This window comes from Phoca vitulina, unplaced genomic scaffold (assembly GCF_004348235.1).
Source record: "Phoca vitulina isolate PV1807 unplaced genomic scaffold, GSC_HSeal_1.0 scaffold5, whole genome shotgun sequence".
In the NCBI taxonomy this organism is placed as follows: domain Eukaryota; kingdom Metazoa; phylum Chordata; class Mammalia; order Carnivora; family Phocidae; genus Phoca; species Phoca vitulina.
Window position 1 is genome coordinate 56,208,359 of NW_022589708.1, and position 19,225 is coordinate 56,227,583.

The 19,225-nt window shown below is 39.9% G+C and overlaps 1 protein-coding gene across 5 annotated transcripts in view; it reads left to right on the top strand.

Moving 5' to 3' along the window:
* Positions 1-19,225, top strand: part of LRCH1 (leucine rich repeats and calponin homology domain containing 1) — a 191,298-nt gene that overhangs the window by 75,425 nt on the left and 96,648 nt on the right. For all 5 annotated transcript variants that reach the window (XM_032403014.1, XM_032403017.1, XM_032403013.1 and 2 more), the window contains exon 2: positions 16,274-16,418. In XM_032403014.1, the coding sequence (XP_032258905.1) occupies positions 16,274-16,418 (145 nt within the window). The remainder of the gene's footprint in view (positions 1-16,273; positions 16,419-19,225) is intronic.

Below are 19,225 nucleotides of genomic sequence, written 5' to 3' on the forward strand. Positions count from 1 at the left end.
ACGGTGGATCCAGGCCTTCCTCCTTGAGACAGTTTCTTGACCTGGTTTCCAGGAGATCATACTTGCCTGGGTTTTCCTCCTTCCTCACAGACCTCTTTCTTAGTCTTCTCTTCATTTCCCACCTCTGTACGTTGGGATGGCCCTGGGGCTCAGTGCTGGGTCCTCTTTTCCACCTTCACTGAACCCCTTGGAGATCTTAGTTATGTCTTTAAGTGTCATTTATACTCTCACAACTCCCACCGTTTGTATCTCCAGCCCATATGTGTCCCCTGGGCTCCAGACTGGTGCACCTCCCCACTTGATATGTGCATACCTACTGGGCGTCTCAACACTGATGTCTCCAAAACGAGCTCTCTCAGTGTTCCCCACAGTGTCTGCCCACAGGCTTCTGCCCCTCAGGATGACAGCTCCACTCTCACTTCCAGAGCCAACATTTGCAGACATATTTGACTATTCTTTTTCTCTCAAAAATCACGTCCAGTCAGCAAATTCGGTTACCTCTCCTTTCAAAAGATATGATCTGAACTGACCACTTCTCATCACCTCCACTCCCCACTCAGGTCTAGCCACACGGTCTTATCTTGCCTGGATTATTGCAGGAGCCTTCGCAGGGGTCTTTCAGTCCCTGTCCTTGCTTCCTCACAAGTTATTCTCAACACAACATCTAGTAAGATCCTTTTAAGAGGGGAGGAGACCCTGCTCAAAACCCTCCTGGGGCGAGTGAATGCCATATCTTTACCTTACCTAGAGCCCCACTTGGTCTGCTACCCTATGACATACTCCCTGGTTTCAGTTTCTTATTTTCTCACCCTTGTTCCCTCTGCTGGAGCCACACGAGTGTCACTGGTGTCCCTGCAATGCACCACCCTGTGCCTGCTAAGGGCTTTTCCATTTGCTGTTAAGCCCAGGGGGCAAGGCTCATCCCCCCAGATGTTCCCATGACTTCCTCTCTTCCCTTCTTCAGCTCTTCACCCAATGTCATCTGATTTATGAGTTCTCCCTGGTCACCCTGTTTAAAATTGCAGGCCCCTTCCTCCATACTTTCTACTTGCTTGTTCTCTCTAGCATGTACACCGTCTAACATACTCGATATTTTCCCTGTGAGTTTTGTTTAGGTCGCCCCATCTGAATGTAAGTAAGCTCCAGAGGGCAGGCATTTTGCCAGCGTTTGTCACGGAACTGGTGCACAAGTATTTGTTGAATGACTCCATCAAGAAGAAGCTTTCCCAAACAGAAGGTTATAATTCATTGTCCATTTCCCTCTCCCAATAGTATCTAAGTTTCATTTGAAATTTCAAGTTCTTGTTTTATCTAAAAGATAACAAAGCTGAATTTAAAATTCCCCGACACGATGTGTCTGCTTTCAAAAAAGCACATACAAATGAAATCATAATTTAGGTTGCTCTGAACATTTTTGTATACATAAAACATCATTAGTAGTAAAAACTCTGTTTCCATTATGTACTGGAAAATTCCTATGGATTTGCAAATAGACTCAAATATAAAATTTGTTTTCATATCGACTATTACATTGAAATGTTAGAGTAGCTTTAGATTTCCTGATGCATATCTTAAAAATCTCACTGGTAGTATCTTTGAGGTTTTTTTTGATAAAGTTTGTGGTAAAGTTTGTGGTCCTCCTTCGACCTCACTAGCATATGTTAAAACTTGTGGATGGCTTTTGAAATTTTGCCTCATTTGAGATTAACCAACTACTGATAATTAATTAACACCATATGGTACAAATTTTGGATTCTGTACGATTTCTACTTCAAAATGATGGCTCTTACCCTCCCTCTACTTGCTTAACACAAGTACTTGGAAAACTTGAATAATGGGTTGTCTGGCTAGTGGAGCTGCGGTTTACTTCATAGTTAATAGAAGGATTTCTTTCTTTATCTTAGAACTCTCTTAAAATGTACCAATACATTTCCATGCCATTTAGAAAGTATCCCAGAGGGTCAATATTCTTATCTGTGATAATTAAAGATCTTACATGGTCTCATGCCTGAGATTATTTATCAAATTGTAGAAAAAAAATAATATTTGATTTGCCTCTAAAGGGCTCTTTTTTAGGGGGGGAGGGGCAGAGGAATCGAGAGAGAGAGAGAAAATCTTAAGCAGGCTTCACACCCAGCGTGGAGCCTGACTTGGGGCTCGATCTCACAACCCTGAGATCATGACCTGAGTGGAAATCAGGAGTCGGACGTTTAACTGACTAAGCCACCCAGGCACCCCTAAAAAGCTCTTTTTAATAGGTGAGACCAAATCAATAATATACGTGAAAGTGCTATGTAAACTCTAAAAACACTCCATCTGCTTTATCTTTTGGGGGGGTAGGATTCACTTTTCTTAATGGTTTTATTTGCTATTTTTAAAGAACATAATAAAAGAATCTAATTAACTGATGGTTATGGTTAACCGAAGTTAAATAGACTATTTCACAATATATTTGATTTCAAAAGCTTCCAAGAAAGGTAAAAATCCTGGAAAAACTTTATGGCGTGGTCATTTTTATGAGAAAGGGCTTTCTTTCCAGCAGATAACATTTCTTTTATGGTTGAGAGTTTCAGTGTTTATGTAATCATCAACTTACAACAGCGCACTGTTTCATTCTTGATAGTGAGCCTGGAATGATAATAAAACCCGGGCAAGTCTGGGACCATAGAGTTCCCTGTTTGCTCCTATCTACTCTCCCCCGCTCGGTGTACACAGAGCCCACTCCCCGCCTCTGGCTGCAACACACCGTGTGAGTTTGGGCATGCGCAGAGTCCATACGCCTGACCGCCCTTGGGATCACTTCCTTTGCCTTCTCCAAATTACTCCGCTTGGAGTACTTGCGAGATCCCTTGCCGACTAGCAGCTAGTCTTCCTCTAGTTACAGTGTGACAGAGACTACCCATGAACTGGCTGCTAAGTGACTGTCCTCAGCGGCTCAGCTTTGGTCAGGCAATAACATACTTGATTTTAGATTTTAAATACTAACCAGGTGCTTTAGTGAAGGGGCCTTTGAGCTCGAGAGCCACACAGGAAAAGCTGTCCCTCTTGCAGCCCAGAGAACCCCAACACAGCACCTGGGCAGCTGCTCTGTCTGCCCTGCTTTGGGGCGCCCCCCCCCCGCCGCGTCTCCCTGTTCCCTGCCCCCGGGCTCAGGAGCCCTGTCCCCAGCAGAGCCCCATGCGGCGTCTCATTTGGGCTCCTCTGCACCTCAGGGGAGCCCTGTTCCTGTGCTAATCTGCGATGGTGCCTGTTCTCACACCTCCCTACCCTGAAAGGCAGGGCTCTTCCTTTCTGTGCTGTGCTGTCCTAGTTCTATTTCCTTTCTTAACCGTCTTTTGTTGGGTTCCAGGCCCTGCTGCTTTGTATGCACCATTTCATCTTTGCTCTCAACACTGATGACGTACAAATGTGTCAAGCACCCAGGCCTGGCGCCCGTGGCGAGTGGGGGTACATATATACAGATGGATGGATGGAGCCAGAGGAAACTGTTAGGTGGTGCTCGGTCACAGAGCAGGACACCGTTCATGACCCTGCCCCTGTGTCATTCCGCAGAGCTGCCCCTTCTCTCAGGCTTCCAGCCCCTGTAGGGTTAGTCATGTCTGGCATTCTGGGGAATTTTATGTTCTAGGATAATGTTTGTCTTTTGTGACCATTTTGGGGGAAAAAAATTCATTTTTTTTCAACTGTGATAAAAATAACATACAGCAGAAAATTTACCCTGTTAACCGTGTCTCAGTGTATAGTTTGGTACACTCACGTGGTGCAAACCATCACCGCCATCCATCCACTGGATTCTTTTTATCTGTGTAGCTACTGAACGGTGGTAGCTCTTCCTTCCGCCTCCCTGCCGGCCACCACGCTTCTACTTTCTGTCTCTATGAGCTTCACCACGGAAGCCCCTCCTACAAGTGCTGTCATACGGTATCTGTCTTTTTTGTGGCTGGCTTATTTCACTTAGCAAAATGTCCTCAAGTTTCATCCACATCGTAGCACGTGTCGAAACTTCCTTCCTTTTCCAGGCCTATTACTATTGCACTGAGTGTATTCACCGTGTTTTGCTTCTCTGCTCATCCCTTGGTGAACATTTGGGCTGTTTCCACCTTTTGGATGTTGCAAATTAGGCTGCTTAAAAGCATTCATGTTTTACAAGAAAATTAGTATTTCCCCTTCAAATTAGTATGTCCCATTTTAAAGATGATTACGGTCGATGGGCTGTTTATATTATGTCCCTGAGCCCGAAGTTGTCTTCAAGCAAATGGGAATGATTCGTGGTGCAGTGAAGCCTTAGCTCCCCAGACTCGCCAGGGGATGGGTCATGACAGAGAGGCTGTAACCACCTAAAATATTTTCGTTTTGAGTCATTTTACAAGAGAACATTAAAACAATTACATTTTAAACACAGTTTAATCCTCAAATAGACGAACTATATCGCTGGATCGTTTGGAGTTGTTAGCATGTTCTGTGTCACAGCCGCATTGTGCTATAATATTTAGGGGGACCCTGCCATTGCATTTAAAATTTTTTAATTTAAAGTACTTAAAATTTAAAATGTAGGTCGATCCCACTGTTCATTACTGTTCCTTGTAAGAAGTGTACTTTCTTAACGGCTGTCTCTCTTTTCCTTATGTGTTTGTTGCTTCTAAAATGCTGTGGGGCTGGAAGAGTTAATAATAGCAGTTGTTAGAATTGTGTTCAAGAGTAGAAAGCCTCTTTTAGAGGTCCTTTAAGTGAAATGATTATACTTTGGGGCAGGAATTCGCCACGCCTCTTCTCCCCCACCACCCATATCTATGCTGGCCTTTAAAAATCTGTAACCTGATTTTTTTTTTTTTTGGCAGTGCTTTGGATAGGAGAGGTACAATAAAGAAATCCGTTTTTGCTATAAACATTGCACTTGTTAGTAAAAGGCCACCTACATGTAATTACCTCTCGGCACCTTGTGGGCTTAATAGGTATCACCCACTAATAAAATCACTGCACCAAGAGTCTATAATCTGTCACTGGATGCTTTTTGGCACTTACCAAAATTAATTTCTGTTTCTTACTTCCTCCTGCAGCCTTGGAAAGGGAAACCTTCCAACCAACTTATAAATTTTTCACTCAAAATACATTATTATTTTTTATTCTTTTATCTAGGATTTGTTGTTACCATGAGGCATTTATGTGTATGGTATACTTCATTAGCTTGTCAGTTAGGTTTTAAGCTCCTTCCCAGCCCAGGCAGTATTATTTCTTGCTAGAAATACTCAGAACCCAGAATTAGCTAGCCTAATGATAGAGACTATTCTTATAGGGCTTCACTCTGGGCCAGGCGCTGCTCTAAGGACTTTAAAGGTATCAATCATCTCATGTAATCCTTCCAGTAATTCAGTGGGGCTAGTACTGTTATTATCTTCATGTTACAGGTGAGGAAACTGAGGCATAGAGAAATTAAATAATTATTTCCAAGTCCACACAGCTGAGTGGTGGGACCAGGATTTGAACTCAAGCTGTCTGACCTAAGAACCTGCTTTCCTACTCCATTCATTCAACAAATATTTATTAAGCCCTTAGTGTATACCAGTGAGCCATGCAAAATCCCAACCTTCACAGGACTTACATTCTAGTAGGGAGAAAGAGAAAATTAATAACCATAATACATGAATAAATGGTATGTTTTGGGAGGAGGTTATTTAAGTGCTAAGAAAAAAGAAAATGTAGAATAGAGTGGGGCGGTTAAGACAGATATTGAAACTTTAAATAGGTGGTCAGGGAAGACTCATGGCTCATACTGAGGAATTAACTCATCTCTACTATTTGATAAGATTTTTTGTTGTTGTTGATCTGTTAGAGATGTAGCCTGAGATCTTGACCAACTGCCTCAAAACTTTCATGAACCTGCTTATTATTTGTGTCCACTTAGCCCTGGAAGCGTCAGGTAGCTTCATTTCCAGAGTCAGGATGAGTCAACCCAGGAGCTCTGCTTCACTGCCTAGAGCAACACGTCCTTACTTGAGTGCATTTCCAAATGTGCAGGTGCCCAGGAGCAGCCCCATGGGTGCTGAGTCATGGGGCTGGGTAGGCTGCCTGTGCCAAGAGAAAAGTTGAAGTGAGGGGCAGTCAGATGCCGGGGAGCATTGTGGAGTGGGGGGAGGAAGTTCAGAAGGGACAGAAAGATATAGCTGAGATTCTTCCAAAGAGACCCCTGCCTACCTAGGTGCAAGAGGCTATGGATTGTCCAGAGAGGGCAGGTGTTCTGAGACCATGCTTCCGCTTAAGGACGGTCCCTGCACGGTGGTCCCAGGCGTGACCACGCAAGAGAGTGAAGATGGCCAGGCACAGAGCGTCCCTCCTCAGTATGAGGAAAATAATAGGTCCCGTGCTCTAGTTGGTGGGTCAGGAGTTTAGATTTCTATGTGAAGGATACCCATTTGACCCAGTTTTATTGAACCATCGTGCTTAGTGCTAATATTCTAAAATTAAACTTTCACCATAACATGTTTATCGTTCAGCTTGAAAAATATATCCTTTGGTCTTGCTGGAGCTAGGCACGATCGTAACCTCCGAGATGAGGCCTTTTCTTCTGACCGGAGAGCAAGCCATTGCAGATGAGGTTCACAGCTGTATTGGTCTTCATGGCTGAGGTGGCTGATAACTCAGGATGTTGTTGCTGGACTGCTGGCCTCTTCCAGTTCTTCCCGAGGCACCACTTTCCTTTTTTATACAAAAACAACATCGTGCTTCTGATGGTGCTGACTGCACACCAGATTCCATCGACTGTTTTTCTACCCTCCCCTGCTTATTTTTATTCATTTGGCGACTTTATTTTAGGGATTTGCAAAGCTTGTTTTGGCCGTGGTGAAACTTATTGTTTTATTTCTGGCTGCCCAGCTTTCATGTCGATGCTTCCATTAAGAAGCGGACGTGGGGAGGACGTGGTTCTGGGGTTCCGGTCTACTGCCCGGCTGTGTTTGCACAGCGCTGTGGTGTCCCCCGACTCCGCAGGGCAGGGCCAGCCCCCAGGGTGGGTTTGCAGCGAAGAAGCACAGTGTCCAGCTCGGGGTGGGAAATGAGGCACCCGCGACACATGCTCTTCTTTCTGGAGAAAATATTTAAGGTCAAAGGGCACGTACTTTAGTATAAGGCTGTGGGGTCATTGAAGGTCTCCTGATTGGGCATCTGACATGGATCTGTTGATTTTTTTTTTTTTTTAAACAAGAGTTGTCCATATGAAAAACTGACTTTCCCTATATTGCAGTCGTATGAGGCAGAATCAAAAATAGTGCAGAGCGAGGCTTTCAAAGTGTCATGCCTACTGGTTTACTTCTTGCTTCTGCCACTTACTGGCTCTGTATCCTCGGGCAAGTTACCTAACCTCTCTGGGCCTTGCTGTCCACACGTGACTGAGAACTGTAACAGCACCTGCCTCACTAGGTTGTGGTGAGAAATCGATGAGGGGAAAAACCTAAATTTCTATGATAGCCAATTCATAATACATAAAACTCCCTTCCGGGTCGGGTTTTTGCTGCCGTGATTGTATCAAATACTAGTTGAGGAGGAATTTAGAATAATAATCTAATTGACTAACAGTTAACTCTGGATCAGCTCAGGTTTCCTTTCCCAAATTAGGATTCATGGTAAAGGTACCAGTGGGCTCTGCAAGTCAGGTCCCTCCTGGGCCCCCTTGTCTGCCCCTAGGATAGCGCCACCTGTTGGACAGGCTTGGTTTAGGTAGGGAGCCTGAGAGGTTGGATCATCTTACTCAACTGCATTTCCCCTGGAATAGAGGGAGGCAACTGGACATCCAAGGGATCCTGATGCCAGAGCCAATTCCTAAAATTCATGGCCATGGGCCCCAGGCTTCAGGGTTTAAAAAACTTTCTAAGTGATTCCAGCGTACCAACAAGGCTGAGAAACACTAGGCAAGTATTTCATTTAGGAAAGTAGCCTGCCCATGAGCTTTACTACGATAGAGGTAGTACCTCCATATATTTATAACAGAATTAGAACAGTAAACAAAAATTAACACAAATTCCTCATCTATATTTATCTCTACCTAAATTTAAAAGCTGACTTACCTGTCGTTCATACCTTACTGGGTCATTTCACAGCTCCTGGCCCATTTGCCCAGCTGGTTTTGGTTGTATTCCAAGATTCTTGTTGCCTTCTTAACATTTGCCTGTTGTCTATGAGTACTTGTTCTTTTTGTCTTCTTGGGTTGGAGAACCTTCATTGCCCCCACCTTGGTCTGCCTGCCGTAGTCGGTGGGATGGCCAGGCTTCTGGCCTGGCTCTGCCCCTTCAAAGGCCATGTTAGGGACACTCACATCCGTGTGCCTGCTGTGAACTGACTGTCTTCTTATTCAGTAACAACTAAGTCCTAGATTTCTTCCTTCTTTTGCTGCTCCTCTTCCTCTTCCCTGTCTTTCCCCCCTCCTCCTTCTTTCCCTTCTTCTTCCTCCTCCTCCTCTTCTTCTTCTGCTTCTTCTTCTTCTTCTTCTTCTTCTTCTTCTTCTTCTTCTTCTTCAAGGATCAGACCTTGTTTTATTTCTTTGTTTTCCACTAACAGGAAAGATTTTGAACAAATTTCATTCCCCGCTTCCTCCCCCAGTACTTATAATTGGATTATCTGCTTTGGGTTATCAAAGTCAAAACATAATAATCTAGACTGACTTCAGCCCTTTTGGACAGCTTTCCCATGGTGCTTATGGACGCTCAAAGATATAAGGTGATTTCTGCTTTAACCTGAGGAAAGCACATGTACCTGGTTTTTGTACCTTTTTCTGTCTTCCAATAATAAAGTTAATTGAGAATTAAATGATACTCAGAGAAGTAGGAGACGTAAGTCATATCTTTGAAAGCCCGTTCTAAACTCTTCAGTGAACAGAGTGCTTACATAGGGTTAGTGTAATTAGCGGGTGAGGCCAGGATTTCTACTTACCAAGTTTCCTGTAGCTCTTTCCAGAATTTAGGCCATTAGCTGACAGATTGTTTTCAGTACTTTATTTTTTGAACATCATGTTTATAACTGTCTTCCCCTCTGGGTCTATACACAGAACATGCTGCTTTTCTTTTGATTGCATTTCGGACAAATAAAGCAGTGAAGATTAATTGCCATATCTTCCTAATAATCTAGATGAGGGACACATCATGGTCTTGCTGACATTGTTCCATGGAGAAAGAGTGGTCTCATGCAGGGAACTCAGTCAGGCCCTAGAGTTACATGTCCTTAGGTGTGAGTATAACTGCTTATCTCTGTGGCTCTGGGCAGGTCACGTAGGCTTTCTGAGCCTCGTTTCTTCAGATGGTGGGAGCACAGCTCCTTGGGGTGGTTTAAATGAGGTACCAGATGCAAAACTTCCAGATACAGTGTGTGGCACAACGGATGTGCTTAATGGATGATAACATGATTTACCCACTTGGTTTTTAGCTCTTTATATGTGCCTTTTCCCTTTTCAGCACAAGTAGAACATCTTACCTTATAGTTTATTCTGGGTTTGCTTCATCTTACTTTTCAAGTGATAAACTCCTTAAAAGTAAGCCTGTGTGTTTTTCATTTCTCCAGACACCATGTCCTGAGTGTATGTTAATAAATAAGTCAATAATTCATCATGTGGGTAATGAACTTCAACAAATAGGAAAGGAGAGCTTTTTTTTTTTTTGGTCTGTTTTTCAGCTTTGTTTTAACTTGAACAATGCTGGTTTAGGCAACTGTTTTTATTTAGGCATTGAAAGAGTGTGAGCTGTGTACACATTTTGTAATAAATTTCTTCCTTTTTCATGTGGAAGCGGGAACACGAATGCAGGATGATAGGGAGCACACCGCATGGGTAAATTCTCACGAAGTGGACATGGAGCTCTGTTCATGTGGCTAGTAATGTAGCCTCAGGCATGCCAGATGCCCTTTGCTTACACCTTGTAACTTCCTTTATAATGACTAGCCTGAGTCCTTTCAGAAAAAGGATTCCTGAAAAAAACAGAAAACAGCACAGTTAAAAACAAGGATTAAAGGGACGCCTGGGGGCCTCAGTTGGTTAAGCGTCCCCAACTCTTGATTTCAGCTTGGGTCGTGAGATCGAGCCCTGTGTCAGGCTCCAAGCCGACCTTGGAGCCTGCTTGGGATTCTGTCTCTCCCCCTCCCTCTGCCCCTGTCTTCCTCTTTCTCTAAATTAAAACAAACAAGGATTAAAGAGGAGATATCAGATACAGTTTAAAATGAGGGCATTTTAGGTTTTACCACGTTCGCTTCCTCTTCTCTCAGCAGGCAGGACTAACACTGTCTCTTTGGAAGCTCTAAGCAGCCCTTCATGCAGCTTCTGCTTCTGGGGTGCAAAGTTAGACGGTCGGGGGGAATTACAGAGAAGGGAAAGTGCTAAAGCTTCCCCTCAAATCTGGAGATCGTAGAGGGAAACTCTAAAAAGGGGCGAGAGCGTAGAACATCTGTATTGTGAGTAGTAGACATCAGATGCACACATCAGTTAGAACATTATTCTAGCATTTTTAAGCCAACTGTTAATAATGATGCTATTAGTGTTTAGCCCAGAATTAAATATTAGCTTAATTTATAAGCTATTATCTAATTTATTTCTCCTACCATTGCATGGTCCTCATGTTTGAAAACAGCACTTTTAAAAATTAGATTATCTGATAAGAATATAGATTTTACAATGAGGGGTGCCTGGGTGGCTCAGATGGTTAAGCGTCTGCCTTCGGCTCGGGTCATGATCCCAGGGTCCTGGGATCGAGCCCCACATTGGGCTTCTGGCTCAGCAAGGAGCCTGCTTCTCCCTCTCCTTCTCCCTCTCTCCCTGCTCATGCTTTCTCTCTCTCTCTCTGTATCTCTGTGTCTCAAATGAATAAAAAAATGAAAATCTTAAAAAAAAAGAATATAGATTTTTACAATGAAAGGACAAATTTGTTAAAAAGATGTGCCAGTATTTGTTATATGTGGGTTTGTACTTTATAACTTTTTGTGATATTCAACTGCTGCTATTGATTATCATGAGCAAGCAAAATCACATGGATTCTGAATACTTTTGACAAAAAATACTTGAATTCTGAATACTTTTTATTCATAGAAATCTTAGATCTGAAAAGAATGTTAGAATTTATCCAGTTGCATATACTCTAATTTTACCTATTCAGAAACAGAGACCTGGGAAGTTGAGCGACTTTCCCAAACATCTCAGGTGGTTGTAGATTTAGAACTGGTCTTCTGCTCTCTGATTGGAGCGGTTTCTATTATTGACTTGATACCCCCATGATCTTTTAAAAGTTTTATAGTTATATGACAGCATTTCTACAAAAACCCCTAATCCTTTTTTTAAAAAAAGCATTAGTGACACTGAAACTAATAAAAACATTATTATTATTTAAAGTAGTTATCAAAACATTCAACCTGATGGTATCATTCTAGCAGTTCTCAGGAAAGGTCAAGGTTTGAATGTAAACTGGAACCTCAATAGATTTTTTCTTTGAGTTGAACCTGAAGGAAACAGCACATAAAAGTTTTCTGGGCAAATTTCCAGCATCGTAGCACATGAGGATTGCCATGTCTAGTAAAGAGTTTCAGGAAGAAAGAATGCAAGAGACTTGTGGAATTTTTTTCTGTTGAGGTTCTAAACATTCATAAAAAGCTTGCCTCTGTATTTCCCTTAATTAAGAGCATGGGACTTCACAGTTTGCTCTGACTTCTTAACTCTCTTTTCAAATGAAACAAAATTCTGTGTGTAGAGAATATGTATATATGTGTGTGTGTGTATCTGCGTATATATACACATATGTATTTATATACAATATATACAACACATGTACATATATATCGAATCCATTTCTATATGCAAAATCAAATAAGCAGTGCATTCACATTTCTAAAGGTACAGCATGATGTATGGTGGGGGGATCTTGCTCTGACGCCCGTCCTCTCTGCAAGAAACCCTCTTTCCAGAAGCAACCACTTCTACCAGTTTCTTTTGCAGCTTCCAGAGATAATCAATTTATATTTATATATCTATTTACAACTATGTAAATATTCATTTAAAAACAAATACTATATACACTGTCCTATGCCAGGCTTTTAAAAAAATTTATAATATGTCTGGGAGATTGTACCACATCAGCACATATAAAGCTGCTTCGTTCATTTTAATGACTGCATGTATCAGCGCTGCATTATGGAATACAGTGTTTAATATTACATTCCGCCACATGAAATATTAATATTATGCTAATATTTATTGATTGATTTAATTTTAGTTTTATTTACATTTATTAATAACATAACCAGACCTCCACTGATATTTAACTTGCTATCTTTTGCTCTTAAACCATGTTAAAAAATAATGTCATTTGCACACATATGCATTTATCTGTAGATGAGAAAGATTTCTAGGTTGAATGAAGTATGTACATTTGTAATTTTGATTGATATTGCTAACATGTTCTTCATTTACATCACTGTGTCCTCAGCATTATAATGTGTTCATCAAACTTTTTGATACTTACTAGTCTAATGGGTGAAAAATATTATCCCATGTAGCTGTGAATTGCATTGCTCTAATGTGAGTGAGGTTGATCATTTTTTCAGATGCTTAAGAGCCATTTGTATTTCCTTTTCTGTGAGCCATCTGTTCTTTTTTCTTCCTTCCTTCCCTTCCTCCATTTCCTCCCTCCTTCCTTTCTCTCCCACCTTCCTTCCTTCCTTCTGTCCTTTTTTTTTTTTTCTGGGTTTCAGACTTATTATCATTGACTGTAGAAGCTCTCTATATGTATAAAAAATTAGCCTATTGGGTTTATGAATTGTAGGACTTCTCACCTGCCCCCCATTCCTTGATTGTCATGTATGTTTTTGGTGGAGCTTTTGTTTGTTTTAGAATGCTATAAATTTTGTTTTAATGTGTTGAATTTATCAGTCTTGCTTTATGCCATTCATAGGAAGACTTTCTCCATTCTAAGATCATAATACAAACTTCCACGTGTTGTCCCAGTGCTGTTATGGCTTTACTTTTTAAAGTTAATCATTTAGGGGCACCTGGGTGGCTCAGGCGGTTAAGCATCTGCCTTCAGCTTAGGTCATGATCCCAGGGTCCTGGGGTCCTTCCTGGGATCGAGCCCCATGATGGAGCCCTGGGTCAAGCTCCCTGCTCAGCAGGAAGTCTGCTTCTCCCTCTCCCTCTCCTTTTTCCCCTCTCCGCTCCTGTGTGCTCTCACTCAAATAAATAAATAAAATCTTTAAAAAATAAAGTTAATAATTTAATTCATCTAGAATCTATTGAGGTAAAAGGGGTGAAGTAGGTCATCCTTTGTTTCAGATGGCTATCCAGTTTTCTCAAACTGTTTACTGACCTCACATCTTTTCTCCGTTGACTTGAAATGCCACCTTTACTGCACACTTGATTTCCATATGTGTCTTTGACCTGTTTGTAATTTGTTCCTCTGACCTTCTCACCTGCCCATCATACTGCCTTATGTGTCTGTTAATGTTTCAGAGAGCTGGTGCCCCTGAGAGCACCTTTTTTTTTTTTAAATTTTTTATTGTTATGTTAATCCCCATACATTACATCATTAGTTTTAGATGTAGTGTTCCATGATGCATTGTTTGTGCATAACACCCAGTGCTCCATGCAGAACGTGCCCTCCTCAATACCCATCACCAGGCTAACCCATCCTCCCACCCCCCTCCCCTCTAGAACCCTCTGTTTTTCAGAGTCCATCGTCTCTCATGGTTCGTCTACCCCTCCGATTCCCCCCCTTCATTGAAAGCACCTTTTGTTTTGAGAGCTACCTTGCTATTTTTAAGTTATTCTACCATATGAACTTTAAAGTCAACTTGTGTAGTAACCTCAGCAAACTAAAAAATATATATCTTAGAACTATATTTTTTGAATTGGGAGTTCATTCCATTATACACGTACAGCTTAGAGAGAATTGACACTTTTTTGATGCTGTCCTTCTTATTTACAATCATGGAATATCTTTTTAATCATAATTTTTCTTTTTTCTTGCTTAGTAGCATTTCAAAGTTTTCTTCATATAAACTTTTGCCTATTTAAGATTTTCTAGATGTTTTACTTTTGTTATTATAATAAATTAGGTTTCTTATGTTGTATTATTTTGCTAGTGAGTGTGTGTGTGAAGGCTATTATCAACATATTCATTTTCTACCCTGTACCTTTTTGAAGTAGTTTTTCTGTTGATATTTTTGGATTTTCTGGGAAAACAATCATATTATTTGTGAACAATGATAATTCTTTTTTTCCAATTTTGGTTCTTCTTTTCTTTCCTTATCCATGTCATTGGCTAATATCTTCTGAACAATAATAAGTAATAGTAGTGGTAGTGATGTCTTCTCTTGACTTTATTGGTAATATTTCTAGTCATTTGAAATTTAGTAATAAATAAAAAAATTCTCACTCATATGCATGTGTGTGTGTGTAATTATGTAAGGAAATAGCCAACTATTCTTTTATTGAGAAATTACGTTAAGAATGAATATAAATATTCTGAAATAATATTCTGATTTATCATGATGATGTACCACTTGGTAAGTTGTTAGAGATCACTTAATTGTACACTTGAAGTAGGTCAATTTTACGATATATTAGATAAACTTCAGTAAAGTAGTTTTTGAAAAAAAATAAATACAGTATTTTATCAATACCTTTTAAGTATCTATAGAGGTGATCATATGCTATTTTGCTTTTACTCTAGTTATATGGTGACTTGTTTAAATAATACAAAATCCTTATATTCCTAGAATAAGTTCCACTTACTCATAGTATGTTAATCTTTTTTATATACTGCTCAGTTCTGTTTGCTAATTTTTAAATTTAGGATTTATATAAGTGTTTATGGAGAAGGGAGATTCGTAAGTAGTTTCTCTTTTGTGTATTTTCTTTGTTAGGTGTTGGTATCAATATTATACCTTACTCTTTAAATAAGTATTTAGAAACTTTCCTTCTTTTACCTTGTGTGGAATAATATAAATATTATCAGAATTGTCCCTTTAAACCTGCTTAGAATTCACCTCTGTAGCCATCTAGGCCTGTCTTTGTTTATTTATGTATTTATTTCTCAGAAGGGTGGTCAGTCAGGAGAATAGCCCTTTGACTTCCAATTCATTATAGTATTGACCTATTTATTTTTTATTTTTATTTATTTATTTATTTTAAAGATTTTTATTTATTTATTTGACAGAGAGAGACACAGCAAGAGAGGGAACACAAGCAGGGGGAATGGGGGAGGGAGAAGCAGGCTTCCCGTGGAGCAGGGAGCCTGATGCGGGGCTGTATGCGCTGGGATCATGACCTGAGCCGAAGGCAGATGCTTAACGACTGAGCTACCCAGGCGCCCCTATAGTATTGACCTATTTCAATTTTCTGTTTTTTTTTTTTAATGGAGTGTGATTCCTTAAGTATATATGACATGGTACTTAATAAACATCTTCAGGTCATACTGATTGAGTCCCTCCTGATGAAGGGTGAGATGATCAGTAATGTTGAGTTATTGTTTTTGAGAGTGGTAGCTCTTTTCTTATATTTGGTATTTTATGGTATTTAACAGTTATTTCTGCCACTCCCAGGTTTAGACAGTAAGGACTGTTCCATTTTTTATTGTTGAGATGGTGATATTGTAAACCATGATGTGTGTTTACACTGCTCTGTAGACCACCATTATTATGGTCTTTGGTACACTTGAGGAAGAGAGCCCAGTTTTATTGCTGGTCATGTGGCAGACACACTGCCTGTCCTTAAGAGAGACACAGTTGATTTATCTTGGTCTTGTACATTGTAGGTTCTCAGTAATTCCAGTGAATGAAATATTTGTTTAGTATCTACTATGTGTGTGTTTGCCGAGGATATAGTGTTCCAAGAGACAACATATGTTATGAATGCAAAATTGAATTAAATAAATATTATGGTAAAGATATATATTCAGGCAGATTGAAGGATACAGTTTTCATGCTTGCCTAGGGGAGAATGACTTTGAAATAATTTCTAGATAGAATGGAAAGTAAATATTGATTCAGTTACTCTTATATCTGGCCTGTATTTACAAATTAATATAGAGCTAAAACTGTTTTAAGCAGTATTTTTGCTTTTCCGTATGAATTGGATAATATGCCAGGAAAAGGAAATCAACTGTGGAGTAACAGAGCTACAAAAAATGAAAATACTGATCTAAATTTAAATTATGCTTATTTTAAAACATTTAAGAAAAAAAAGTGTTGATAGTTGACAATTGTACTGGATTATATTGAAGATTTATTGACAAAATATTCTTTCCTTTTCTCACAGATTTATCTAAAAACAGACTGGTCGAAGTCCCAATGGAATTGTGCCATTTTGTATCACTGGAAATTCTTAATCTGTATCATAATTGCATCAGAGTCATTCCTGAGGCCATCATTAATCTGCAGATGCTGACTTACTTAAACTTGAGGTAGGTTGACTTATAAGGATTGTGATCAAATTCAGTGAAAAAAAATCCAAATAATTGTGCTTTCATTTCTATCAGGTATTTTTTTCTTTGCAAATCCTGATCACCCTTTGAAGTAAATCACACAAAGATTATTTAAGAACTACCTTTCATAATGAATTTGTTTTGCCATTAATATTGTTTTTGGTGCTAGACTTCTCTGGATATCAACGTGACAAGGTATTTTTGTTTAGTTTTTTTACAGTATTTATATGGCATCATTATACTTAATGTCTCTTCGGTGTCCGGTATATTGTCTTCATGTATTGATGGAGTTTTTGGAGGAGGAGGGCTAAAGGAAGTGAAAAAAGAACTTGGGGGTTGTGACAAATTGGGGCCTTGCCGATCTTTGGGAGTTTTTGTACCATTGGATTTGCTACTTAGTCCTGTCTGAGCCTGTTCCCTTTAGGCCACCTGAGAAAATTCAAGAGCACTGAGCAACTCCAGAAAGATAGGAAGTTTGCTGTCTTTGTAACCCCATTCAGTTAGATCAGCATTTGCTGAGGACAGGTCAGCGGTCTGTATTGATTCCCTAATTATGCACAGCACGGTGTAACATATTAATGCCCCCGAGCAGCCCTGAAGTTAAGAGAATCAGCTTTCATAAGGCCTAGGTTTTAGACTTTGTGCTTTGGCTGTCAGCTGCTCTGGCCAGATTTTGGTTCCTTGTCTCCTAAATCTTTGACTCACACAGGATGTCAGGAGAGAGATAGGAACCGTTAAATCAAATCTATCTCTACTATGAAAACAAGTTTCCAAAGGGCAAGCCAGAGCAAAGCCTCTACTCGTGTCAATGGCATTATCTTGGTGTGTTAAGAGCAGCACCTGATTAGCAAGGCTTGTGCAGTGTAACAAACATGGCAAACTTTAAAGTGCAAAATTCCCAATGAACCAGATAGAGCATTAACTTATTATAATAATGTCAATTACTTTTTTGTTGGTTGGTTGGTTGGTTGGTTTTTAGTTGACCACTGAGAGTTGGGGTCTTCTCTTGCTTTGTTTGCGGTCAAAAATGGGTTTCCACTGCAATTCATTAGTTGTGCATATCCTTCTTGGGAGTGAAAAAAAATATCCCAGTCATGTTTTTAAGTGGCTTGGTGAATAAGATGTAAGTTACTATTAGCATAACCTAGAGGCTTATATAGCTAACTTTCACTTCTCCAGGTTTCTAGTTCATCTGACCATTTTGAGTTTCCTTGAATACGACAGTCTAAACTACTTCTGCAACAGCACAATGTTCATTACCTTAGAATTGCCCGATGGAGCCAACCTAGTGGCGTCTATAAGGTTTGGTTCACTAGTTCCCTGAAACATCTGCCCTCTAATTCAAACCTGCATAGAGGAAATATCCCAAGGGCATATGCAGTTGGTGTGTTTGCTTACCTAGGTCTGTCCTTCTGTGACATTTTTCACCTCCAGTAGTCCTATGCAACACATAAGGAGATTTAACTTCGCACTCTTACACTAAGTCTATACGCAATGAGAAACTTTTGGGTATAGATGACATATCTCTTCTGGGATGATATGAACTATGAAATTATACAAACATGAGATAATCTAATCTTAAAATTTATATTATGTTTTAAAAGCACTAATACAATTGGTTTTGGTGTGATGATTTTCATGTTGGGCTTAGTCAAGAGTAGAATAATATTGCTACTTCAGATGGTAGAAAGGATATATTGAAGTGTGGGTTGCAGGATCCTTTAAGGCAAGAATGGAGAGAGTCATTGAGGCTGATGATGCTGAAGAGAAACTGTGTGGGTATATTGTAAACAGTTTTGTGGTGAATTTCTAGGTGATAGGAAGAAGAAAAAGATAAAGGGACTGTTGAACACCCAACTCTTTAAGCGTTGTTTTCTGTTTAATTCATTGTTTGCCCCTATCTTTTCTTCCCTTTATATAGGTCACTTTTATTTTGTGTTTTCTTTGCTCACATCTCTACTTTAATATTACTGTGCTTTTAGACATATTCTATAGTGTTGAATCCCAACTCTTCAAAGGATTGATAACTACATGGAGAAAATTAAGAAAAAGTGTATCTCTTACTTTTCAGAGGTGTTATACCAGGGTATATGAAAAATGTATGTATATCCTTGGGGCCCCTGGGTAGCTCAGTCAGTTAAGTGTCCAAATCTTGATTTTGGTTCAGGTCATGATCTCAAGGTCATGAGATCGAGCCCCTCGAAGGGCTCCATACTAGGCATGGAGCCTGCTTAAGATTCTCTCTCTCCCTCTCCCTCTGCCCACCCCCAACAGCTCATGCACGCTCTCTCTCCCTAAAAGAAAGAAAGAAAGAAAGAAAGAAAGAAAGAAAGAAAGAAAGAGAAAGAAAGAAAGAAAAATTGTACATACATCCTCCAAACTCTTTGAAAGACAGGTACACATACATAATTATTTTTGATGCCTCTTTTAAGTTTATTTCACAAGTGTAAGTATGTAACATAAAATAATAACATAGGGCAAGCTTTAAAGTGACCAGGAAAATGGTCACCTTGTTCAATTGTAAAGCCTTTAATTCCTGATTTATAGGTTTGGTGGGAACATGTCTTCTGAGATCGGACCCCTGGAATTGAGTTATTTCTCTGTTTGATAGTGATTTGAAGTGGAATGCTATATTTGCCTAAAGGATTTATGGTAGCTTGTAAAATAGTAGATGACTGTCACATCTGTTTATTTGCAGATATGTAATAATGTCTGGAAAATACCAGTGGCGTCTAATAAAATTGTTAACTCTTCTAAGATGCTGAGTGATATCATCCACATAATAG